This window comes from Schistocerca serialis, chromosome 10, assembly GCF_023864345.2.
Source record: "Schistocerca serialis cubense isolate TAMUIC-IGC-003099 chromosome 10, iqSchSeri2.2, whole genome shotgun sequence".
Lineage (NCBI taxonomy): Eukaryota > Metazoa > Arthropoda > Insecta > Orthoptera > Acrididae > Schistocerca > Schistocerca serialis.
This window is the reverse complement of record NC_064647.1, coordinates 225,682,980-225,710,718: the sequence shown is the minus strand read 5'-3', so window position 1 is coordinate 225,710,718 and position 27,739 is coordinate 225,682,980. Positions and strand designations below refer to the sequence as shown.

The following is a 27,739-nucleotide window of genomic DNA, read 5'->3' as shown; positions in this document are numbered from 1 at the left end:
CCCTGTCTGCCAGATCATTTGTGAATATAGATAGTATGACTGATTCTATCAAACATCCCTGGGGCAATCCTGATGATACTTTTCTTTCTGATGAACACCTGAAGTTGACGACAACATACTGGGTTCTATTACTGAAGAAGTATTTGGGCCACTCACATGTATGGAAACGTAAACCATATGTTCGGAACTTCATCAGCAGCTTGTATTGGGGCACTGTGTCAAATGCTTCTCGCAAATCTATCAACACTGTGTACCATCCATGTTTTACTCCCAGTTAAGGCTACAAGCCAGACAAATACTTTCAGATAAGACTTCGTAATACTTAATTTACATAGAAGTTTAACATACCTCACATTTTCAGAAAAGTTTTTCTTGTTATCGCTTGTCTGCATTTTATATCCTCTTTTTATTGCGATCATTGTTATCCTACATTCAAAATCAGTTAACTCATGACATGCTGCTCTGTACACTATACACCCAACCGTAACAGAATTCTCAGATATTGCATTTACACTCTAGCCACAACATTTGACCATCATATGTGTCACATCTCCAAATTGGACATTTCTCTTGATGTTCTGGCCACTCAATTTATTACCTGAAATCATTTATGCTATTTGTTTTAATTCTATTAGTTTTAATTTTGATCAGATTTCTTCAAATTATATAGTGACTTAAATTTTTTCTGTTGCACCTGAGAAAAACAAACAAATATGCACACTGATTACTATCAGCTGGTAACTCCATCATACTTCCCGACAATGAAAACATTCTCAGTTTCCCCTGGATAGCATGTAAAAAAAAGGCCAACTCCTGTATTTCAAATTTCCCTCTTTGATAAAGTTATAAGTAATATATAAGTACCTGTGGTCGGTGTTGCAGAAAATATAGCGTTCTTAAACAGTTTGATAATTGGGACATGTTCATGAAGAGGAAAAAATTTACATTTGTGATAAATGTGAATACAAATGTGAATTTAGGCTCAAAATGTGAAAATGTGAAGTTAAGTAATAAATGCTATTTCATAGCTAATTGTATCCAGTTCAGGTTACGTACTGCACAGCATCTGGCACAGTATGCAACATGTCAACAAATAATTCAATTACACACTGTGTTTCAGTGATTGTTAATTCCGTGTATCACTTCTGCTTTTGTAGACATAGTCACCCTAAACATAAAATTGTCTGCTAGCTACCTTTCACAGCAATCAGAAAGAAATATACTGTATACTGGCCAATGTCATTTGATTTCTATTGACTCAGCTACTCCCACCATCAGCCACCATGCAGAGAATCTTTCTGAAATGTGTGGATAAAGTTAATTTTAGTTCTATTACTTCTGCTGCAAATACCACACCAGTTCCTTGTGTTGTCAAATATAGGTTACACAGCTATGAATGCACATAAAAGGGCTCTTCAAAATTCTTATCAGGGCTTATATGCTACAGCTTCAAAAGTACCATTCCGCAGATTTTCGAACTGTTAAACTGGCTGGGTCAATTAAAAAAAAATGTTGAGGAACACCACAAACCAGAGAAGCAATCTTTCACTGGCAAGAAAATGCTGCCATACCTCAACAGAAACTAATCATTTGCTGGAAATTTGAAGATCACAAAAGAATAAAAGATGAAAGGCTATTTTAGAAAAAAAAAAAAAGACCTTTGAAGTCCAAGCAAAAGGAAGTATTTCATCTGGAAATCTCTTGTTGTGGGGATTACAAATTATGTATTCTCTTTTATTTTTATTATTATTCCTTTCTTTTCTCAGACGTTATGTCTGGTCAAAAATGGAAAGTGACGCGGACCTTGATCAAGCGTGACTTCCTTTTAACTGAACGTTATATGTTATATTGCATTTAGGAACTTTCCGGTAATTGAACATGTATCAATAATTACGGATTTCTGTAGTTGTATATATAAGTTTGGATGTAGCTGTATTGCATTGATGTACTGGTGGATATTGTGTGGTATGACTCCTGTAGTTGATAGTATAATCGGTATAATGTCAACTTTATCCTGATGCCTCATGTCCTTGACTTCCTCAGCCAGTTGGATGTATTTTTCAATTTTTTCTCCTTTTTTCTTTTGTATATTTGTTGTATTGGGTATGGATATTTCAATTAGTTGTGTTAATTTCTTCTTTTTATTGGTGAGTATGATGTCAGGTTTGTTATGTGGTGTTGTTTTATCTGTTATAATGGTTCTGTTCCAGTATAATTTGTATTCATCATTCTCCAATACATTTTGTGGTGCATACTTGTATGTGGGAACGTGTTGTTTTATAAGTTTATGTTGTAAGGCAAGCTGCTGATGTATTATTTTTGCTACAGTGTCATGTATTCTGGGGTGTTCTGTATTTGCTAGTATTGTACATCCGCTTGTGATGTGATCTATTGTTTGTATTTGTTGTTTGCAAAGTCTGCATTTATCTGTTGTGGTATTGGGATCTTTAATAATATGCTTGCTGTAATATCAGGTGTTTATTGTTTGATCCTGTATTGCAATCAAGAATCCTTCCGTCTCACTGTATATATTGCCTTTTCTTAGCCATGTGTTGGATGCGTCTTGATCGATGTGTGGCTGTGTTAGATGATACGGGTGCTTGCCATGTAGTGTTTTCTTTTTCCAATTTACTTTCTTCGTATCTGTTGATGTTATGTGATCTAAAGGGTTGTAGAAATGGTTATGAAATTGCAGTAGTGTAGCCGATGTATTTATATGAGTGACTGCTTTGTGTATTTTGCTAGTTTCTGCTCGTTCTAGAAAGAATTTTCTTAAATTGTCTACCTGTCCATAATGTAGGTTTTTTATTTCGATAAATCCCCTTCCTCCTTCCTTTCTGCTTAATGTGAATCTTTCTGTTGCTGAATGTATGTGATTATTCTATATTTGTGGCATTGTGATCGTGTAAGTGTATTGAGTGCTTCTAGGTCTGTGTTACTCCATTTCACTACTCCAAATGGGTAGGTCAATATTGGTATAGCATAAGTATTTATAGCTTTTGTCTTGTTTCTTGCTGTCAATTCTGTTTTCAGTATTTTTGTTAGTCTTTGTCTATATTTTTCTTTTAGTTCTTCTTTAATATTTGTATTATCTATTCCTATTTTTTGTCTGTATCCTAGATATTTATAGGTATCTGTTATTTCCATCACTTCTATGCAGTCACTGTGGTTATCCAATATGTAATCTTCTTGTTTAGTGTGTTTTCCCTTGATAATGCTATTTTTCTTACATTTGTCTGTTCCAAAAGCCATATTTATATCATTGCTGAATACTTCTGTTATCTTTAGTAATTGGTTGAGTTGTTGATTTGTTGCTGCAAGTAGTTTTAGATCATCCATGTATAGCAAATGTGTGATTTTGTGTTGGTATGTTCCAGTAATATTGATCCATAATTTGTATTATTTAGCATGTTGGATAGTGGGTTCGGAGCAAGGCAGAACAAGAAAGGACTTAATGAGTCTCCTTGGTATATTCCACACTTAATCTGTATTGGCTGTGATGTGATATTATTTGAATTTGTTTGGATATTAAGTGTGGTTTTCCAATTTTTGATTACTATGTTTAGGAACTGTATCAATTTAGGATCTACTTTGTATATTTCCAATATTTGTAGTAACCATGAGTGGGGTACACTATCAAAAGTTTTTTGGTAATCAATGTATGCGTAGTGTAGCGACCTTTGTTTAGTTTTAGCTTGATATGTCACCTCTGCATCTATTATCAGTTGCTCTTTACATCCTCGTGCTGCTTTGCAACAGCGTTTTTGTTCTTCATTTATAATTTTGTTCTGTGTTGTATGTGTCATTAATTTCTGTGTAATGACTGAAGTTAATATTTTGTATATTGTTGGTAGGCATGTTATGGGGCGATATTTAGCTGGGTTTGCTGTGTCTGCTTGATCTTTAGGTTTCTGATAAGTTATTCCATGTGTAAGTGTATCAGGGAATGTATATGGGTCTGCAATGTAACTGTTAAATAATTTAGTTAGATGTGAATGTGTTGAGGTGAACTTCTTTAGCCAGAAATTTGCTATTTTATCTTTTCCAGGGGCTTTCCAATTGTGAGTGGAATTAATTGCTCGGGTGACTTCATGTTGCAAAATTATCACTTCAGGCATTTGTGGTATCATCTTGTATGTGTCTGTTTCTGCTTGTATCCACCATGCATGCCTGTTATGTTGTACCGGGTTTGACCATATGTTGCTCCGAAGTGTTCCATGTCTGTTATGTTTGGTGGATTGTCTGTTTTAATGTGTGTGTTATCTATTGTCTGGTAAAATTTCTTTTGGTTTTTGTTGAATGTTTGGTTTTGTTTCCTTCTATTTTCACTTTTTTTGTATCTTCTAAGTCGTTTGGCCAATGCTTGTAATTTCTGCTTCTTTTCATCTAATTGCTCTATCGCTTCTTGTTGTGAGATTTTACCTAACCTTTTTCGTTTTTTTTTTTTTTTTTTTTTTTTTCTGACATTTCATTTCATTTCTTATAAATTGTGTTAGCTGCCAGATGTCTTTTCTCAGTTTTTCTATTCTGATCTGTAGCCTGTGTTGCCATGCTGGTTTCGTGGGTTTCTTCTGTGTGTTGGTTGGTTCTGATCTCTGCCTAGTGTGTATATTTAGTGTAGTGAGTGCTCCTATATAAACCAATAGTTGTAACTCTTCCATAGTTCTTCTTCTTCTTCAGTAGCTCTACAGCCCTTGGTGAGCCTTGGCTTCTTCAACAATCTTCCTCCACACTTCTCGGTTATTTGCTGCTCTTTTCCATCCCCGGACTCCCATATTGGTGATATCCATTATTACCTCATCGATCCATCTTCTTCTAGGTCTCCCTTTTCGCCTAACTGAATGGATCATACCTTTCATCATTTTCTTTGGAATTCTATCCTCTGCCATTCTCTCCAAGTGTCCTAGCCATCGTATTCGCTGTGATTTCACAAATTTTACTATGTCCCTGCCTTGTATTAACTCTTGTAATTTGGCATTGTAGCGTATTCTCCAGCCTTCTTCCTCCCTTATTGGCCCATAGATTTTGCGTAGTATTTTCCGCTCAATGCTTCTTAGAGCATTTTTATCGTGTTCTGTCAACGTCCATACCTCTGAGCCGTATGTGATAACTGGGCGGACTAGGGAATTATATATTAGCAGTTTAGTTTTTCTTGTAACAAGGCTATTTTTGAAAAGCTGCATATTTGCAAAGTAAGCTCTGTTTCCTGCTTGTATCCTTTCTCTTATAGCCTTTCCAATACTGTTATCATTTGTTATTAGGGCTCCCAAGTAATTAAAAGAGGACACTCCATTGAAGCATTTCCCATTGATGTTTAGGTTTTTAAGGGTTCTTCTGGCCTCAGATTGTGACATTACCATATATTTTGTTTTGTTTTCATTTACTATGAGGCCAATTTTTAAGGCTTCTGTTTCCATTGCCCGGTATGTTTCTAGGAGTGTATTGGTATTTCTTCCTACTAAAGCAATGTCATCAGCGTATGCACATATCTGGCTAGTTTTCATAAATATGGTGCCTCTTTTGTTGATTTTATTTACTGCACTATGCAGGGCTATGTTGAATAGGACAGTGGAGAGACTATCCCCTTGCTTCACACCTTTATTAAAGTCAAAGCTATCACTTGTTCTGCTAAGGACCTTTACTTTTGCTCTTGTCTCTGTCATTGTCATTCTGATTAGTCTTATTAATTTAGCACATATTGCAACTTCTTTCAGTACTCTGTATAGTTCTTGCCGATTTATGCTGTCAAAGGCTTGTTTGAAATCGATGAATAAGAAATGCAGATCTATATCATATTCATAGAACTTTTCCATCATTTGCCTTATCACAAATATTTGATCAGTTGTTCCTCTGCCTGGTCGAAAGCCACACTGATATTCCCCTAGTATGCCTTCTGCACACTTCTGTATCCTTTCGTTTAATATACTTGTGAAGATCTTATAAGCTGTACTTAGGAGTGTTACACCTCTATAGTTTTCACATGCTGTTCTGTCCCCTTTCTTATAAATGGGGACTATTATTCCAATTTTCCAATTATCTGGCATAGTTTCTGTTTCCCATATATCTGATATTAGTGTGTGCAGTTCCTTTATTACAGCCTCACCACCAGTTTTTATTAATTCAGCAATTATGCTGTCTTCCCCAGGGGCTCGATTGTTTTTTGACTTGTGCACAGCCTGGGAGACCTCTTGTAGTGTTGCCTTTCTTGCCTCATTGGTTTCATTGTCTACTTCCAGCTCCACTCTTCCCTCCTGTGCAGAGGTCTCTTCATCTTCTAGGCTGGTGCTTACTGTATCTTTGAAATACTCTGCCCATCTTCCCACTATCTGTTCTTCCTCCCTTATCATTTTCTCATCTTTATTGGAGCAGGCCGTTGTTTTTGGTTGGAATCTATTCTTCATTTTGCCTATGGCATGATAGAGCTTTCTTATTTCACTCTGTTCCTTTAGTTCTTCTAGTTCTTGAAATTTCTTCTTATTCCACTCTCTTTTCTTTCTCTTGCACAGTCTGTTAGCTCTTCTCCTTAATTCTCTATATTGTTCCACATTATTTCTGGTTTCTCTCTGTAGCACTTTTGTTCTTGCCCTGTTCTTTTCCTCTATTGCTGACCTGCAATCTTCATCAAACCATTCCTGGGTTCTTCTGTTCCTTCTTATGCCTATTATTTCCTCTGCAGCATCCTTAATGGCTTTTTCAAACCTGTTCCACCTTTCATCTACTCCTACTGTGGTCTCTTCATTGCTCAACTTTCTGCTTAGTGTTACTTGGTATTTTTTTACTTCATCAGGGATGTTCAGTTTGTCTGTATTCCATTTCATCATCTTTCCCATTCTGTTGCCCTTTGTTAGTGACAGTTTCTCTCTCAAGACTGATTTTATCAAAAAGTGGTCTGAATCACAGTTTGGTCCTCTGCAGCTCCGTACATCCGTAACTGACGTGGAGTGGCGTGCAATCACTAAAATATGGTCAATCTGATTGACTACTCCATTGGCTGCAGACTTCCAAGTACCCAGATGGATCCTTTTATGTGGAAAGCAGGTACTTTTAATAATCATATTATTCCTTGCTGCGAATTGGCATAGTAAGTCTCCATTCTCATTGTTTTCTTCATGTAGTGAATATTTTCCAGAAACTCCATACCGATGTTCATTCCTCCCTATTTTTGCATTAAAATCTCCTATTACTAGCATCAGGTCATATTTAGGTACTGCACAGCATACTTTTTCCAAGTCTTCGTAGAACTGTTCTTTAATTATATCCTCTTTTTCCTCTGTTGGTGCATGTGCATTAACTATTGATATATTCCTAAATTTACCTTTTAGTCTGAGTCTGCACATCCTTTCATTTATAGGTTCAAATTCTAGAAGGCTTTTCCTAACTTCCCTAGTTATTATAAACCCTGTTCCAAGTTGGCCTGTTCTTTCTTCTGGTCCACTATATACCAATGAGTACTCAGGTTTATCTATCTGCCCATTCCCCTGCCATCTTATTTCCTGTAGCCCTACAATATCATATTTGAATTTTAAAATTTCATTGGCTATTTCTTTCATTTTTCCAGGCTGAAGCATTGTCCTCACATTCCACGATGCTACTGTTAGATCCTTTATCCGTTTCCTTTGCCGGGGTCGTGATACATGCTTTCCATCCAGTTTCCGAGGCTTCTGTTGAATTTCCGTAATATTCTTTTTTTTTACAGTATGGGGTTATTAGCCCCATGCCCAACCCCCAACCTGGAGGACCAGGATTTGTATGAGGTTTACCTAGGGAAGCTGGCTTCACTGCGCCTCTAGATCCCTCCCTGCCCTATGTTGTGGGACACACTTTGTCTGGCTCCTCTGTCGAGACCAGCCCGGCTTGGGAGACCCTGCCAGTAGCTATGCTACCACCGGCATAGCTCTCGACTTCACCGAAGCACGCAAACCCTCCCGCCCGGCACTGAAGGTGCCTACTATAAGGCGGTGTCCCCTGGGAGGGCTCTTCCATAGTTGTGTTTTCATTTATTTTGTTGTGTATGATTGTGTTGATAGTTTTTATTGTTGTTTCGATTTGTGGGTTATTTGGCGGTCTATGCAAGAATGGTCTTATGTCCGTATTTGTGTCTTTGAATTCTATATATGTCAGCTGAAATTTTTCTTCTATATCTAACATGTGTGTCACTTCGTGTTCTATTTGTGCTTGTTCTGGTGGCTGTCTTAAGATTTCGTTTTCCTCTGATTGTTTAATTGATGCGTGTTGTCCTTTGTTTGTTTTCTCTGGGATGTTTGAGTCCATTACTGTATTTTCTTCTTCTTCTTCTGATTGCACATTATTTTGTTCCAGTATTTGTTGTACTTGTTGTTTGATGTTTTCTAATTCTGACTGGGGTATCCTGTTATTTTTTATTATTACACGGATCTGATCAGCTAGTCGTCGTTCTGTTAAAAATTTTAATTCTGGGTATCTGGTAATAAATGTTGTGTATACTTGTGATCTGTATCCAGTTGTGTTGGTTTCTAGGTTTGTTGCTTGGTAATAACAGAACATGAGGTGTCGATTAACTTCATCTGACCATCTCATCCTCTGTCTTTGTTTTCCTTCTAGGGTGGTTGCAGGAAGCATATCCTGCAAAACACCTCTATTTGGATTTGAATCATTTTCCAGTTGGCTAGCAGTGTCGTTACCATTGTGGGCGGGCATAGGGTTCAAGCGTCGTCCTCGACCATGACGGCGCTTGTCCGAGGCTTCTTTAGTTCTGTCCTGAACCAACTAATCACACTAAAAGGGGGGTTAGCCCTATTAGTGGTTTGTTCTTTTCGTCGCCTTTTATGACTGGCAGAACATACCGGAGGCCTATTCTTTTCCCGGGTCTTATTATTATTATTATTATTATTATTATTGTAGAAGTTGAAGATACTGCTTCATTTGCAAGGCTTTTTTATTTTTAATTTTTGTTTTTCCGTACTTAAAGCACGACCATTTTCGGGCTCTTACATGCCCGTCATCAGGTGTGATATTGGAAAGAAACAAGAGACCAAAGTTAGTTATAATTTTTACATGCTGTAGTCAATAAGAAAAAGTATAGATAAGAAAAAGCATATAATATTTTAGAAAACAACAAAACAGTTAAATGGAACTTCTTTTTTGCTTTTTCATATAAACTCTGGCATGCAAAAATTATTATTAGCTTTGGTCTCTCTGTTTACTTTCAGTATTACACCTTACGATCATCATTAAGAGCTCAAAACCAGTTGTGTTAAAACTAAAAAGAACTTCACAATTGAAGCGGTATCTTTAACCTCTAATGCTCAGTTGTGAACGTTCCTCCAGCAGAATCACCACCACCACCACCATTATCTCCAAGCAATTGTATTTTTGATATATACTCACTACTCACAATGAACTTCACCTTCAAGAACATAAACAGTTTTCAAAATTTTATACATCTGGAGGTCTATTAGGTCATCATAAGGCATGTGGTATGAATAAAATATGATTCTGAGAAGTAAAAGGACACATTCTTTCAAGTTTATATGTTTAATAATTTCTACGAATAGATGCTACATTATCAGGTCCCTACTTATGAAGAAGACAACACACAAACCAAGACTATCTTTATAATAGCATAGTTTGCTGTTCTGTTTCTATACTCACAGGCTCCACCCTAATGGTGACCGGACTCCCACTAACCAGGGGGCAGCTTCCCTCCTCATCCCAGTCAGCATCACCATCGGCATCGCTGTACGATCCTTCTCCGTTGGCATCTTTGGTCGATTGTGACCCATCCTCATCCTAACATGTAACAACAAGACACAATCCTATTAACACAATATGACAAATATATGGGATCTTTAGGTAATTACATATGTATTTTGCCATTTCTCTCTTATTGTGTCAGCATTAACATATAAATTGAGGAGATAAATATAAACATTCATAGTAACATAAAAAATACATGCGGTAAAGCAATAAATGAAACAGATGTAAAATGATGGAAAAGCAACCACTTACCTATAGAGGACTGGAGTACAGTGGGTAGATACACATAATAGGAAACAGTTAATGCTAGCTTTCAAGCTCTTGCTCTAATAAGCATTCACACAAACACAAAATGTATACAACCACTGTAGCAACGAGACCGATGTTTGAACATCAGTTACTGAAAGCAGTTGCTTGGGTAGAAGGATACAGGGAGTGCTTAGGGAAGGATGCAAGAGGCAAGGAGGGAGCGGCAGGGTAGTGAGAGGCAGTCTTTCACCAGATCACTCAGCAGCTGTAAAACAATATGAAAGGAGTTCACAGGGTAGAGCCTACATGGGGCAGGGACAGGGAGAGGGGGGGGGGGGGTTGAGGATGGAAGGGATGAAAGGAGAGGAAGTTTGTGATGAAGAGGAAGACAGGAAGATGAGACGAAAGAGTACGGCTGAGAAATGGGAAAATGGGGGGAGGGGATGGAGATGGAAACTGAGATGGGGGAGGGAGAGAGGGGGAGAGAGTGGGAGAGAGTGGGAGAGAGTGGGAGAGAGTGGGAGAGAGTGGGAGAGAGTGGGAGAGAGTGGGAGAGAGTGGGAGAGAGTGGGAGAGAGTGGGAGAGAGTGGGAGAGAGTGGGAGAGAGTGGGAGAGAGGGGGAGAGAGGGGGAGGAGAGGGGGAGGAGAGGGGGAGGAGAGGGGGAGGAGAGGGGGAGGAGAGGGGGGAGAGGGGGGAGAGGGGAGAGGGGGGAGAGGGGGGAAAGGGGGGGAGAGGGGGGAGAGGGGGGAGATGGGGGAGATGGGGGGAGATGGGGGGAGATGGGGGGAGAGAGGGGGGAGAGAGGGGGGAGAGAGATCACATGAGTGTGGGGAGAGAAAGAGTGATGGGGGAAGGCAGTATACAATCTGGATGGGGAAGAAGTAGTGTGGACAGAAGAGGTGGGAAAAGGTAAGATCAGACTGTGGGAAACAAGTTAGTTGATTGCACAAGTGCAGGACATGATGTAGAGACAATTCTCACCAATGGGATTTGGAGAAACTTTTGTTCTTAACAAGCCCAGTCACAGGTATTTCTTACCCAATGACAGGCAGAGCTACATGTGAAACCAGCTGCATTGTTTATCAGCTCTGCTGTACAGCATTCCATATGGGCATAACAAGTAACCAACTGTCCATTTGCAAAAATAGCCATTGCCAAACTTGACCATCCAGGTGCTGATCATGCTGTGCACCACAACATTAATGACTTTAACAGCTGTTTCACTATACAGGCCATTTGGATATGTACTCCCTCCCAGCACAAGTTACTCTGAACTACACAGGTGGGAATTCTTTCTCCACATCCTGCACTCTCACAATGCCCCTGGCCTAAACCTCTGCTAACCCGTTCGCTCTGCCTCACCTTGCCTTTTCCACCACCACCTTCCTCTGCATCCTTCCCCTCTCTATGCTTCATATCCTATATCCTCTAAACTCCTTTCATCTTGTTGTACAGCTGCTGAGTCATCTGGTGAAAGAACTGTTTCAACACCCTACCCACCTCCATATACCTAGGCAACTGCTTTTAATAAGCAATATTTAATGATTAGTATCACAGCTTGCACCCATGGTCTAGGGGACAGTGTCTTTGATAACCAGGACTGGTGGTCGAAGACTTCTGGTGTAAGAAGTCATCCTCGTTCTGCCAATGGACTTGTCAAAAAGGGCGGAGGAGCGGACAGAGGTTCAGGGCACTACCTTGTCCTAGGTGTGGGAAACTGCCCCTAAAGGCAGAACAATCAGCCATGATCAATGGCACGAGGATGCAGAAGGCAATGGAAACCACTGCGTTACAGACATGAAACGTGTATCTACAGGACTTGTGGCCTGTAATTGAAAAGTGTCATGATGATCTCTCTGTTGGCAAAAGATTCCGGAATAGTCACCCATTCAGATCTCTGGGAGGAGGCTGCCAAGGAGGAGGTAACCATGAGGAAAAAGACTGAATAATCAATGAAAGGATAATGTTGTACGAATCAGGGTGTGGAATGTCAGAAGCTTGAACGTAGTAGGGAAACTAGTAAATCTGGAAAGGGAAATGCAAAGGCTCAATCTAGATATAGTAGGGGTCAGTGAAGTGAAATGGAAAGAAGACAAGAATTTCTGGTCAGATGAGCACAGGGTAATATCAACAACAGCAGAAAATCGTATAACAGGAGTAGGATTTGTTATGAATATGAAGGTAGGGGAGAGAGAGTGTTACTGGGAACAGTTCAGTGATAAGGGTTGTTCAGGTATATATGCAGATGTCGCAATCAGAAGATGAAGAGAGAGAAAGTATATGAGGATATTGAAAGGGTAATACAGTACATAAAGGGAAGCAAAAAGCTAACAGTCATGGGAGACTGGAATGCATTTGTAGGAGAATGAGTAGAAGAAAATGTTACAGGAGAATATGGGCTTGGGACAAGGAATGAGAGAGGAGAAAGACCAAATTGAGTTCTGTAACAAATTTCAGCTAGTAATAGTGAGTACTCTATTCCATAATCACAAGAGGAGGAGATGTACTTGGAAAAGTTCGAGAGATACAGGAAGATTTCAGTTAGAATACAATCATGGTCAGACAGAGATTCCGAAATCAGATACTGGATTGTAAGGTATACCCAGGAGCAGATTTAGACTCAGATCACAATATAGTGGTGATGATGAGTATGCTGAAGTTTAAGACATTAGTCAGGAAGAACCAATACGCAAAGAAATGGGATACAGAAGTACTAAGAAATGACGAGATAACTTGAAGTTCTTTTACGCTATAGATAAAGCAATAAGGAATAGCTCAGTAGGGAGTACGGTTGAAGAGGCAAGGACATCTCTAAAAGAGGTCATCACAGAAGTTGGAAAGAAAGACATTCTGTAGGTACAAAGAAGGTAACTGCGAAGAAATCATGGGTAACAACAGAAATACTTCATTTGATCGATGAAAGGAGGAAGTACAAAAATGTTCCAGAAGTACAAGTCACTGAGGAATGAAATAAATGAGAAATGCAGGAAACCTAAGATGAAATGGTTGCATGAAAAATGTGAAGAAATCGAAAAAGAAACGATTGTCGGAAGAACAGACTCAGCATACAGGAAAGTCAAAGCAACCTTCAGTGAGTAACATTGAGTAGTAATATTAAGAGTGCAATGGGAATTCCACTGCTAAATGCAGAGGAGAGAGCGGATAGGAGGAAAGAATACACTGAAAGCCTCTATGAAGGGGAAGTTTTGTATGACGTGATAGAAGAGGAAACAGGAGTCGATTTAGAAAAGATAGGGGATTCAGTATTAGAATCAGAATTTAAAAGAGCTTTGGAGGACTTAAGCTCAAATACAGCAGAAGGGATAGGTAACATTCCATCAGAATTTCTCAAATCAATGGAGAAACTGGCAACAAAATGACTGTTCACATTGGTGTGTAGAATGTGTGAGTCTGGGGACACACCATCTGACTTTCAGAAAAGCATCATCCACACAGTTCCGAAGACTGCAAGAGTTGACAAGTGTGAGAATCATCACACAATCAGCTTAACAGCTCATGCATCCAAGTTTCTGACAAGAACAATATACATAAGAATGGAAAAGAACATTGAGGATGTGCTAGATGATGATCAGTTTGGCTTTAGGAAAAGTAAAGGGACGAGAGAGGCAATTCTGACATTACGGCTAATAATGGAAGCAAGGCTAAAGAAAAATCAAGACACTTTCATAGGATTTGTCGACCTGGAAAAAGCGTTCGACAATATAAATTGGTGCAAGCTGTTCAAGATTCTGAAAAAAGTAGGGGTAAGCTATAGGGAGAGACGGGTCATATACAATATGTACAACAACCAAGAGGGAATAATAAGGGTGGACGATCAAGAACGAAGTGCTCGTATTAAGAAGGGTGTAAGACAAGGCTGTAGCCTTTCGCCCCTACTCTTCAATCTGTACATTGAGGAAGCAATGATGGAAATAAAAGAAAGGTTCAGGAGTGGAATTAAAATACAAGGTGAAAGGGTATCAATGATACGATTCGCTGATGACATTGCTATCCTGAGTGAAAGTTAAGAAGATTTAAATGATCTGCTGAACAGAATGAATAGTCTAATGAGTAGACAGTATGGTTTGAGAGTAAATCGGAGAAAGACGAAGGTAATGAGAAGTAGTAGAAATGAGAACAGCGAGAAATTTAACATCAGGATTGATGGTCACAAAGTCAATGAAGTTAAAGAATTCTGCTACCTAGGCAGCAAAATAACCAATGGCAAATGGAGCAAGGAGGACATCAAAAGCAGACTAGCAATGGCGAAAAGGGCATTACTGGCCAAGAGAAGTCTACTAGTATCAACCATAGGCCTTAATTTGAGGAAGAAATTTCTAAGAACGTATGACTGGAGTACAGCACTGTATGGTAGAGAAACACGGACTGCGGGAAAACCAGGATAGAAGAGATTCAAAGCACTTGAGATGTGGTGCTACAGACAAATGCTGAAAATTAGGTGGACTGGCAAGGTAAGGAATGAGGTTCTGCACAGAATCACTGAGGAAAGGAATATGTGGAAAACACCGATAAGGAGAAGGGACAGGATGATAGAATATCTGTTAGGACATGAGGAAATGACTTCCATGGTACTAGAGGGAACTGTAGAGGGCAAAAACTGTAGAGGAAGACAGAGGTTGGAATACATCCACCAAATAATTGAGGACATGGGTTGAAAGTGCATCAACCCAGTCAGAAGACAAATGAACCAAAAAAAAATCACAGTGTGGATGTGTGGGTTTGGGTGTCTGACAAGGAGAATATGGCAAATGTCAGAACTTGATTTCCCAGAAACTTCACTAAGTGGAAGAGAGGTCAAAATAAGCAAACATGTCTCAGCTTATCTGTAGATACTCAACTATTTATGAAAAAAAACAATGACCAAAATTTTCAAGGTATTTTCCAGGTACTTTGTGTGGCTTTTACCACACAATATAGTCAGACGATATGGTGGTACATTGGTTAGCATGACACCTTCTCAATTTTGCGTTCCTTGCTCGAAACCTGATTATTACTTTTATTTTTGTTTTTCATTTGTACAACAATGTCTGTAAAAGATTACGACATGAATGTTTTCCAGTGTATATTGATATAACATTGTCGTTATTCAAATATCAGAATATTTGTTTACCAAATATTTCTGTGATTGGTATCATCCAAGGAAACACACCAAATCTTCCTGAAGAATAAACATGTGAATAAAATATAAGAATTGATATGAGAATGAACTATCAGAAGATGAGAATTTAATATAATCGTAACCCATCAGTATACCATACCCACATACAGGGTGAACATTAATAAAACTGAAAAACTACAGTGATGGATTCCTGACTGGAAACGAAAGTAAAAATGTTCTTATGAACATGTGACCAGAAATTGACGCTGTGTGCGCGCAGCAACAACAAATCATCCCAGAACACAGTATAGAGCTGCATCACATCCATATCACAACAGAGATGTTCAATATGAACTTCATGCAATGCAATGCATGCATTCAGACACCGTATCATGGATTCGTGCACTCTTTGGCACATTCTAGACTCTCTCCAAAATTAATCACAGACATTGTGAGCATGGGTAAGTACACCACTGGGAGCTGTTCTTTTATTTCACTTTCTGTATCTGACTTCCTGCTGAACTTTTACTTTGTACAAGTATATCTCCTTGTTTTCTTGTCATATCTAGCCAAAATGTCCATACATCTTAGCATCTTAAATATTTTGTAAGATGACCAATTAATACACCCAGAATGCTTTTAGTGAGCTCTTTAAACAGTTGTGCATTCTGACAGTAGCCTCACAGGTAAATCTTTAATGTTTCTGGTCCGTCAATCCTCAGATGCTATTAATACAAGTGTTTATAAATTAATTATACAGAAGTAACCTTTAATTGTGAAAATGGTTAGTAACTTACAGAAATGTTTGATACAGCACTAAATGCAAAATACTTCAAGTTTTATTTCCACCTAACACTGTTAGATCCTGATGTTCCCACCACGTGGCATGAGTGAATGAGTTAATAGAACAGTCATCACAGAGTTACAGAACAGTGCAGGGTGCACACGGTGTTATTTACGGTTTCAAGAATCCAAATCTGCTATTACAATTCAGAAAAAATTCAGGGCTAAATATCAACATCTCAAAGACAAACTGTTTTTAATTAGTGCAGATGTTTCACCAAAACTGGCTTTGTATCATATAAGACGCTGGGTCAGGTAGGCTAGCAGTCTCTGACACAGCAGTTGAATAAGTCTGGTAGGCTTACATCTGTAGTCCAGGTAAATCAATGAGGCACACCAGCTTAGAGCTGAATATGGGAGTGTTACAGCGTGGAAGGTATTATGGAAATGCCTGTCATTCAAACCCTACAAACCGGAATGTTGCAAGATTTAAGTGACAAAGAAAAATGAGCCGAGTTGTGTGTAGAAATGTTTAATAAAATGCAGACTGAAGATTATTTTCTCAATAAACTTGTGTTCAGTGAAGAAGCCACCTTCCATACTTGTGGCAAAGTCAAAGTTCAGATAGGAGTGAGGAGGCATCACGCCACGAAATTGAACACGTACAGGACTCACCGTAGGTAAATGTTTTTTTGTGCTCTAAGCTGTAACAAGATTTACAGTCCTTTTTTTTTTTCACTGAGTCAACTGTAACTGGCATATCGTGCCTGGACGTGCTCAAACATTATCTAATACCTCAATTACAATAGCATATGGGTATAGAATATATTTTCCAGCACGATAGTGCACCATCATGTTGTCATCGTGCAGTTGTCCCATATCTCCATAGGAACGTGCTGATTTGAATTGGATGTTGTGAAACAATATCCTGGCCAGCATCATCATCATCATCATCATCATCATCATCATCTTCTTCAAACCCAATGGACTTCTGTGTGTAGTATTATGTAAAGACAGAGTGTTTGTTACTTCGTGTCCAGGAAATGTCGACAAGCTGCGACAATGGGTAACACGAACATTTGCCATCGTACAACAAGTCTTCCTTCATAGGATTTGGCAGGAAACTGATTACACATGGAACATTTGTCATGTCACAAAAGGTAGCTGTATTGAAAATTTGTAAGTAAATCTTTAACATTACTGCAATCAGTGCTGTATAATACATTTATGTAAGTTATTTACCTTTTTCACAATTAAAGGTTACTTTTGTGCAACATGCTGTATAATAAAACCTCACTACCTCATGAAGTTTGTCATCAAAAATTAATGATATTTTGAAAACGGTAACACTGCATGACGTCAAAGAGTTTTTATAGCGGCATCCTTGTACAAAACCTTCTTGGTGCACAGACTATGTCAAATCAGAGTCAAAACTCTAGCTTTCAAAGATAATCACAGTCTTCTTAGTCAAGAGATAACTGTCTGCCAGGAGCACAATTTACCTCCCTTAAAGTGGTGTTCAAGTCTGTCACTGGTGCAGGTGATGCCAGTGCTGTTCCACTTCTACAGTGCAGCCCAGAGTGGGACACGATGAGAGGGGGTTAGCGCCTCATTGCCAATTTGCCACATATGCATATGTTAACCTCGCCCTACTGGTGATGTCGTACCACTAACAGAAGTTAGAATTCCAAGTGACGTCAACAGACTGAAAATGAACTTGAGTGCCACTGCAAAAGAGGCAGACTTCGCTCCTGGCAGTCAGCCACCACCTGATGATCATTTTCAGAAGTTCGAGTTTTAACTCCGATTGAGGAAGTCCGTACACTGAGAAGATTTTGTACCCCAGCTACATTCATAAATTTCTACATTATTAAGCGACTATCCCGGAACCCGATACCAGCTGCAGGTTGGACATCTGGCAGCTCTCGGGGGACCTCAAGAATTTGATTTTTAATATCTCGTGTAATTATTGACAGAACTTAAAAATTTAAAATGCTTTCATAGTCAAAATATTAAGAGAATAATCTTATGTTCAAAGTTTAACACAATAAGACAAGTATCACAGTCAGCAACCATTAGCAGCATAACTGGTAGTAAGCAAATACAGAGACTCGACTCATCCAGGGTTTGGGAATAAAAGCAACTGGCGATTTCCGACGAACTTTACACATCGCTTCAAACCTTTATGAACCTTTTTCTCACTGCCACCCCCCACAAAGTGGTGAAAGGAAAAAAAGTTTATCACTTACTACATTTTCATTGTTCAAGCAGTAAAACTTTAGTGTCAGACACGACGTTTCAATTTATTACTTCTATATTGCCAAGTCTATTCACAACAAAATGCAGGGGGTGGGGAGGGGGGAGAGGGAGAGGTGGCATTCACATTGTTAAGGAATTATCTGCCACTATAAAATTATTGCAAAGCTATTTTTCAAACTTATACTGCAAATGAGGTCTTCCTCATCACTAGATAGTCGTGTATTAATAATCAATCATTTTGTGTGGCTCAATGTCTGGTGCAAGTCTTACACTTCCGCATCACATTGGTTACTTCTGTGTCCCTAGCCTACCCCACTTATGCCAACGGGGAAAAAGGGGTTCTACAGTTTAATATGGGATGCAAACCATGTGGCATTCTTGTCGGCAGGTGAAGGCTAGGTTAAATGTGGACTGAAACAATCCACGATCCGACCAGGATTTGATCCTCTGACTGACGAGGACTTTACCACTACATCACCGGGTACAGCTGAAGGTTGATAAACAGTATTCTAATAATATGCCACAGTAATCTCAAATCAGATAAAGACAGTCTGCATGATTGTACCGTTCAAAAAAGAAATGACTCACCACAAAGGAATTTTCAAAGAAGACAAAAATCTGTAGATGCAATGTACATTTACAGACGGATAAATGATTACAATTTCAGAAAAAAAAAATGGTTGTCCAGTCTTCTCCTTTCTTCTAGACGCATTCCTCCACTTCTTTCAGCCATCTCTCTCGTTCTTCCTCTCGGTCTCTTTCCTTCCAGTTTCATCTCGTGTATCCACGTGGGTATTCTCTTCTCCTCCATCCGCTTAACATGCCCATTCCATCTCGGCTTTCATTTCTCTATCTCCTCCTGTAATGGTTCCACATTCATTAACTCTCTGATCCTCTCATTTCATAACCAGTCTATCTTTGTCACTCCAACACTGTTCCTCAAGAACTTTTCTTTCTTTCTTTCATAACCCAGGTTTCGGGTTCATATGTCAGGATCGGGACATAGTACGACTGGTATATAACCTTTTTACTGATCTGGGGTACATCCTTGCTCCGTATCAGGCTTCTGACACTCTTCTGAAATGCTTCTGCTTTTCTCCCCTGCTCGTTTATTTCTCTGTCGTCTTTTCCATCTTCCTGTATCAGGCTTCCTGGGTACCTGAAACTTATCACTCTTCTCAATCGGTCCCCGCCAACTGTTATTCCAGCTGTTCCTCTCTCCTTCATTCTCGTTGTGATAATCATCTCACTCTTACTTATACTAAATTTCATACCATATTCTTGTACTGTTCATTCCCATACATCCAACTGCTCTTGTACTTCCTCCTCCTTATTCCCCCACATCATCAGATCATCTGCAAATACCATAGCTTTCATCTTTCCTTCACCAACTACTTGTGCTACTGTACTCATTATACCATCCCTCACTACAATGAAGAGTAATGGTGAAAGTGCACTTCCCTGGCTCAAGCCATTCTTCTGTTCAGTCCAAGCTGATCTCTCTCCTCCCCCTTTCACACAGCTCACACTTCCATGGTACATTTCCTTTATCCTCCAAATAATCTGTTTTGTTACTCCTCTGTTCTCCAGGGCTTTCCACACTTTGCTTCTACGTACACTATTGCACGCTTTTTCAACGTCCAGGAAGGTCGTTATTATATCTATTCCATATTCATAATGCTGTTCCTGGAGTTTTCCTGAAAGATACTGTGCCAAACTCTGTCCAACTGGCATTTTAGATCATCAAAATCCTGCAATGGTTAAAGGGACCTGCCTGTAATGCTCCAAATGTTCTCAATTGGGGGAGATCTGGCAACCTTGCTGCCATGAAGATAAGCAGCAGAAATTCTCACCATGTGCAGGTGGACATTATTTTGCTGGAATGTACGCCCTGGATGACTTGTAATAATCGGCAACAAAATGGACATAGAATATTGTTCACACACCGCTCTGCTGTAACGGTGCTGTGGATGACCATCAGAGGGGTCTTTCTATGGAAAGAAATGGCATCCCATACCATCACTCCTGATCGCAACCTGGCTATCAGGCCTCATGGCAGGCGATAGTCAGGTTGGCAGCCCACCATTGTCCGTGGCATCTCCAGACACATCTTTGACCAGGAATCTCATTTACTGGAGTAGAATTGTCTGCAGTTATGAGTCCTGCTTTGAATTGAGCCCTAATAACCAGCAAAGACACATCTGGAGACCACCTGGACAGCAGTGGGCCATCCGAAGATGCCCCGGAGAATGGTGGGATATCAACCTGACTGTCACCTGTCATATTGCCCAACAACCAGGGCCGATGATGGGGTCCCATTTCTTTTCATAGCAGGATCCCTTGGGTTGTCATCTGCAGCACGCTTATGGCCAGTGATACACTCCATTTTTTTGTCCTTCATGGAAAGCCATCCTGGGCTTAAACTTCAGCAAGACAAAGCTCAGCTGCACAAGAAGAGTGTTTTTATGCTTGCCGAACCCTAACTTGGCCAGCAAAGTCGTTGGGTCTCTTCCCAACTGAGAATGTCCTTCTATATTGGGATTCTGACAATCTAAAGCACCAGTTGGACAGAATGTGGCACGATATCCCTCAGGTGGGCATCCAACAACTTTCTCAGTCAATGCCAAGCAGACTAACTGCTTGCATAAGAGCCCCGAGTTGGACCAATGTGTTACTCACTTGCTCAATTTGTGAAGTTCTCTCTCTTGAATAAATCGTCCTATTTTTCTGGAATTTTTATCATGTGTGAGTGTCCTTTTCTTCCCTTTTTCTTAAAGTGTACATAAATCCTCTGCCTTCACAACTAGACACCTGCATACAGGTACATATCTTTCAAAGTACTCATTAACACTTATTTATCACTTTAAAAAAAAGGACATTGACACTGATGGTATATTTTCGTTTTTATAGCTGATTTCATGACTGTTCCCAATGCTCTAACAGAAGACCTGTTCATCATGAGACATTTCAAACAGTGGTGTTTTGTGCATTCAGTGTCCGATTCCAACCATATGACTAGCTCACGTGGCAAAATACTGTCCACAAAACAGAATCAGTATGGCTATGGACCTGAAAAGATGCCTTTGGCACATTAAGAAAACCTCAAAAATTTTCACAGAATGGTGCTACAAACTGATGACCTTCAATAACAACTAAGGATGATTTTTCAAAATAGGAACTCACTGAAACTCAGTTATTGTTTACTTGAAACATGATACTGCCAGAGCGTCCATGAAATACTAGTTTATTATGAAATTATTATATCACAATCACACAAAGGAAAAGGACAAGCTGACATGAGAAATAGGATGAATAAAGAAGGCCCCCAAAGTCGTTGGGCACTCATGTGTCCACAAGCATGCAGCAATCCCTGCAACAACTGAAGTTGGCAAAGTGAATATGCATGTAAGAAAACTGTATGTTAAACAATGGAAGATCTGAGCTGGACTAACAACAAATACAATGGCTAGATTCTTACTCACCACACTGAGGAGGCATAGAGTGGCAGACAGACACACTGAAAGAAGACTGCAACTTTCCACTTCCCATACCAGCAATGGATTTATGTGGTCACTGACAGGAAGACAACTTACTGAAGGCAATTCCAGAGCAAATGTTTTTTTTTTTTTTTTTTTTTTTTTTTTTTTTTTTTTTTTTTTTTTTTTTGGGCACAGTTAATTAAAGAGGCTGTAGTAAAGACTGATGCATTAGCTTTTGGGGAAGTTAAGTGCAGAAAGAGAAGCAGGGAACCTCACATAATACTAGAGACAGAAAGCTGAATGAAACCTGAAATTGATAGCAGTGAGAGTTTTTGGGGAAAATATGAGTGTATATTGAAAGGATTGTGAAATGGTAAATGGAGGTGGTGTATTTGTCACAGTAGACAATAAAATCAAATCCACCGAGATAGAAATTGAAGCTGCATGACAGACTGTTTGGGCAAGACTCAGTATCAGGGGTGGGCATAAGATGACAATTAGATCCTTCTGTCACCCAGCAGACTCATCTCCTGATGTAACAAAAACTTTACAGAAAATCTAAGTTCACTTATATGTAAGTTCCCAAATCATACTGCAATCATCAGTAAAGACTTTAATCATTCAACAATTAATTGGGTCAGTTACAGTTTTGGCAGTGGCAAGTGTGGTACAACATCCTGTGAAACTTTAGTAAACGCCTTTTCTGAAAACTACCCACAACAGATAGTTACAAACCCAACTCATGATGAAAATATATGACATGTAATGGCAACAAACAGACCTGACCTCTTTCAGGATGCCCACATCAAATCTGTTATCAGTGAGCAAGAAGTGGTTGTGGCAACAATGGCTACCAAAGTACAAACGACAGCTAAAACAAGCAGAAAGATGTATATGTCCAGTAGACTAGATAAAAAAATCAGTGGTGTCATATCTCAATGAGAAACTTGAAACTTTCAGCACAGGCCAAGGGCACATAGAGGAACTACGGCTCAAGTTTAAAAGAATAGTTGAACATGCACTGGGCAGATACATACCCAGTAGAAAAGTGCATAATAGGAGGGACCCTCCATGAATACCGTCACTGTAAAGAAACTTCTAAAGAAAGAGAGATTATTGCATAATAGGTGTGAAACAAAGGATGCCTATAGACAGATATGCTGAAGGAAACGTGTTTGGCTGTCAAGACAGCAATGCATGATGCCTTTAGTGACTACCACGCAGAATACTGTCACACGATGTTTTACAAAACCCAAAGAAATTCTGGTTGTATGTAAAGCCTGTTAGTGGCATCAAAGTTAGTACCCAGTCCCCAGCGACTGAGACAGGAACTGAAATTGAGAGTAACAAAGCAAAAGCTAAAATGCTTAACTCCATTCTCAAATGCTCCTCTACAAAGAAAAACCCAGGAGTATTGTCTCAGTTTAATCCTTGTACCACTGACAAGCAGAATGAAATAAGTATTAGTGTCAGTGGTGTTGAGAAACAGCTGAAATCATTAAAATTGAACGAAGCTCCAGACACCAATGGAATCCCTGTCAGGTTCAATACTGAATTTGCAGTTGAGTTGGACCCTCATCCCACTATAATCTATAGTAGATCCCTTGAACAAAAAACCTTGCCCAGTTCTTGGAAAAAAGCACGTCACGCCCTTTTACAAGAAGGGTAGTAGAAGTGACCACCAAAACTACCATCCAATATTCTTGACAACTATTTGTTGTAGAATATTAGAACATATTCTGAGCCTAAACATAATGAGGTATCTTGAACAGAATGACCTCAATGCCAACCAGCACAGATTCCGAAACATCGATCATGAGAAACCCAGCTCGCACTGTTCTCACTTGACATACTAAAAGCTTTGGATTAAGGCAGTTGGGTAGATGCAGTAATTCTTGATTTTCAAAAAGCATTTGACTCAATAGCACACCTATGCTTATTGTCAAAAGTATGATCATACGGGTATCAAGTGAAATTTGTGACTGGATTGAGGACTTTTTGGTAGAATGGATGTAGCATGTTATCTTGGATGGAGAATCATCATTAGTTGTAGAAGCAAGTCCGGTGTGCCCCAAAGAACTGTGTTGGGACTCCTGCTGTACATATTGAACATTAATGACCTATCAGACAATATTAATAGCAATGTCAAACTTTTTGAAGATGATGCACTAACCCACGATGAAGTACTTTCTGGAAGAAGCTGCATGTTAAACCCAATTCACACTTTTCTCGCGTGGGTACTGAAAGCTTTGGATCAAGGCAACCCGGTAGACATGGTGTTTCTTGATTTCCAAAAAGCATTTGAGTCAGTACCACACCTACATTTATTGTCAAAAAAACCATCATATGGGGGTATCAAGTGAAATCTGAGGACTTTTTGGTAGGGTGGAAACAGCATGTTATCTCGGATGGAGAGTCGTCGTCAGATGTAGAAGTAACTTCGGGTGTACCCCAGGGAAGTGTGGTTTTGGGACCCTTACTGTTCATGTTGTATATGAATGACCTTGCAGATAATATTAATAGTAACAACAGGCTTTTTGCAGATGAAGTGTTACCTGAGAGAAGCTGCATAAATATTGAGTTAGATCTTGATAAGATTTCAACATGGTGCAGAGATTGGCAACTTGCCTTGAATCTTCAGAAATGTAAATCCATGCACTTCACAAAACAAAAGAACGTAGTATCCTATAACCATAATATCAACGAGTCACTTTTGGAATTGGTCAACTTGTACAAATACCTGGATGTAACACTTTGTAGGGATATGAAATGGAATTATCACATAGGCTCAGTCACGGGTAAAGTAGGTGGTACAATACTGGGGAAATGCAATCAGTCTGCAAACGAGATTGCTTGCAAATCACTCGTGTGACACATCCTAGAATACTGATCAAGTGCGTGGGACCCATACGAGGTAGGACTAACAAGGGACACTGAACACATACAGAGAAGGGCAGCACGAATGGTCACAGTTAGTTTAATCCACGAGACAGTGTCACAGAGATACTGAAGGAACTGAAATAGCAGACTCTTGAAGACAAACGTAAACTATACCGAGAAAGTCTATCAACAAAGTTTCAAGAACCGGCTTTAAATGATCACTCTAGAGATACATTACAACCCTCACATATCGCTCACAAAAGGATCGTGAGGATAAAATTAGAATAATTACCACACACACAGAGGCATTCAATCAATCATTCTTCCTGCACTCCATAAGTAAATGGAACAGAAAGAAACCCTCTGCCATGAACCTCATGGTAGTTGTAGAGTATAGCTGTAGATTTCAAATATTTTCATGATTAGGAAATCAAAGTTATTGTGTGTTTTTATGGCTGCATTTGTGGTACCACAGTTGACATATTGGATTCAGACAAATTATGTCCACCATTTTGATGATATGGATATGGAAATGAGCGTTTGGCGTCATTGGCTGAGAGGCCCCTTATGGGGCAGGTCTGACACCACATTGGGCAACCCACGTGCCGGATGTGGATGAAATGATGATGAAGACAACACAACACCCAGTCCCTGAGTGGAGAAAATCCCCGACCCAGCCTGGAATCGAACCTAGGCCCCTTAGAACGGCAGTCTGTCACGCTGATCATTCAGCTAACGAGGCGAACATTTTGATGATGTCATAGGTCACAGCTGGTACTCTGTGTCATATGGTTCAGTATTTCTGATGAATTACTATATTTTACAATAATACAAATCTCCTCGCTATGCAGCAGTAAAAATAAATTGTGAAAATAAAGATACTCTGGTCAAATGAACTGTTTTGCGCAAATCATAAAACTTGTGAGCGCAGTACAGTAATGTATCCCAAAAAACATACACATCATGAAGTTAAAACAATTAGTGTGCTGCTTATTCCTCCACTGTCAAACTCATCTTACATCGAAGACACCTCTGATTAAGCAGCATACTGAAGGAAAGGATACAATACAATTCATAAACTTTGACCAGTGACACTATTACGACCATGACCCCACGTAATCATGCATATTTTAACCATATAAGTACTGGGACTCCTGAGTGAAGATGGAGTTCTTGGTCACGTATACTCTTGTTACACAAAAATATCAGAACACAGCAGAGGAAATGGGTAATTTTATTAGGAACATAAATATAACTATGCAAGGAGCAATTTAAAAGATTATCACAACACATTTGTTGGCTCTGTCATCAAACAATCAAACTATGACCATCCAACCTAAATCTTGGGCTACATTAGAGATTAGTCTTTCGCTATGACCTTAACTTTTTAAAATATTATTTTGTGATACGTTGCTTTCCATCACCAATTCAAACCTTTCAAACTTAAACCTCAGGCTACTCTACAGATCAGTGAATCACCAAAAACTTCATTTTCAAGATATATCTTGTTGTGTGACATTTATTGGCTTTGCAATATGCAAGCAAACTTTCACTAACTGAAGTCAGTGCAGCTCAGCAGGACATAATCACTTCACACACACGGAGGGATTAGTTTGAGAAAGCATTTCATATGCACTTACACAAGTGAGCACTGACAAGCAAGTTTCAGTGTCTCTTTAAATAGACTTTTTCCTGCAGTATGTTCTCTGCAGTGACTCTAGCACATAAAGATTTGTTTGAAATGACAAAAATTATACATAAAAGGGGCAGGGTGCATTTATGTCAATTATTCAATACCCAGTGACACTATTACAGTGAGGTTACTGCAGAAAATTGTCAACAAGTGTCAATATTGAACCACAACAAGGCAGAACCAAATTATACAAGTTTATAGTAACAGATTTGTGAGTATTAAAGAATAAAACACATGCCAGTACAATATAGGAAATATAATCAAAGCAAAAATACTTATACATATATACTATGGATATACTGTGCTTAATATTAAATAAATTCGCAATACGTAATCTAAGTAGGCGTTGGCAAGGGTATCCAGATACTGTTCCTGACCAAAGCACAATGATGTACCTACAGAATCCCAACTGAAGCCTCTGTCTTCTCCTTGTCCAAGCGGATGTTTTTCTGTCTGACATGTGCCAACCCCGTTCTTCATGCTGTCTTCCTGCAGGCAGACAGAACGTGCAACGAGAAATTAGCAAAAACTCAGCCTACATGAATCAAACTGGCACGGACATAAAAAACATTTAACGCTAGTTAGCACTCCGTTTATGAAACTGAATACCATTTTATCGATGCTGATGACGGTCCAAGCGCTCAAATTCAAGATATACACACTGAACACATATTTCCAACATATGTTTAATATCCTGTGATTTAACAGCCAATTAACGGCAGTAAAAAAACTATAAGTTTCAAAATAAACATGGCAAGCGGCCCTTCGTAAATAAACCGTATCGACAACAGGATTTTCTTTATTTCAACTGGTATGTATGATGTAAATGATACGTCAGTTACTTCCCATGATTCCACGATAAAAATTTATTGTCTCTCGGTAATGTAAGGTTACTGACCTTAATCAAGTCAACAAGTTGATATATATCAATCTTCTTTACGAAATTACATCGAAAATTTGTTAATGTAAACAACAGTAAAAATAGAGCTATGGGTGAAAGGCTCCTACCACAGTATCTTGCTGTAACACGCTAGAGACAATATTTACCATTTTCACTTTGCATCACTCCTTTCTAAACATTTTCCTAGAATTGACATTACTACAGACCTTAAAATTCTTTGGCAAAGATATCACTCATAAATTACATGTGCAATGATGACGCGTATGACTTGCTACGCAGTAGTCAGTTTTGAAACATTATTGCTAGCTTCGATTAAACAATATGCTGTTCAGCGTTGAAATATAGCTATATATTATATATATTACTAAAAAGTACTGTCAGTTCATACCCCTATAATGTGATCTTACGCGAAAACACTTAGAGCGGCAAAGACAGTTACGGAAACTGCTCCATCACTCCGCGGAAAATCACTGACTAGGTGGGACATTTAAAACGGCATCATGATTCACAGTTGTAGACGTGATGTCACATATGATTATGTACTTGGAAATAAAAGAGAATGCATGCAGCGATCCGTCAAGTGCCCAAGTGAAAACACCTTGCGATGTCGACTACATTTAAAACATTCTGGCCAACCAA

The 27,739-nt window shown here is 39.2% G+C and overlaps 1 protein-coding gene across 3 annotated transcripts in view; it reads right to left on the bottom strand.

Annotated features, from left to right (window-relative positions):
- The window catches only part of LOC126424965 (zinc finger and SCAN domain-containing protein 22-like), an 84,744-nt gene extending 57,431 nt beyond the window's left edge, over window positions 1–27,313 (bottom strand). The window contains exons 1-3 of one of the 3 annotated variants that reach the window (XM_050087843.1): window positions 27,247–27,313; window positions 26,599–26,688; window positions 9,631–9,768 (exon numbers count right to left, since the gene is read on the bottom strand). In XM_050087843.1, coding sequence (XP_049943800.1) covers window positions 9,631–9,768; window positions 26,599–26,688; window positions 27,247–27,249 — 231 coding nt within the window. In that variant the 5' untranslated portion in view covers window positions 27,250–27,313. Of the gene's footprint in view, window positions 1–9,630; window positions 9,769–26,598; window positions 26,689–26,808; window positions 26,926–27,207 lie in introns of those variants that run through there. The other 2 variants (XM_050087842.1, XM_050087844.1) reach the window with 2 other exon arrangements.
- Window positions 27,314–27,739: the final 426 nt, after the last annotated feature.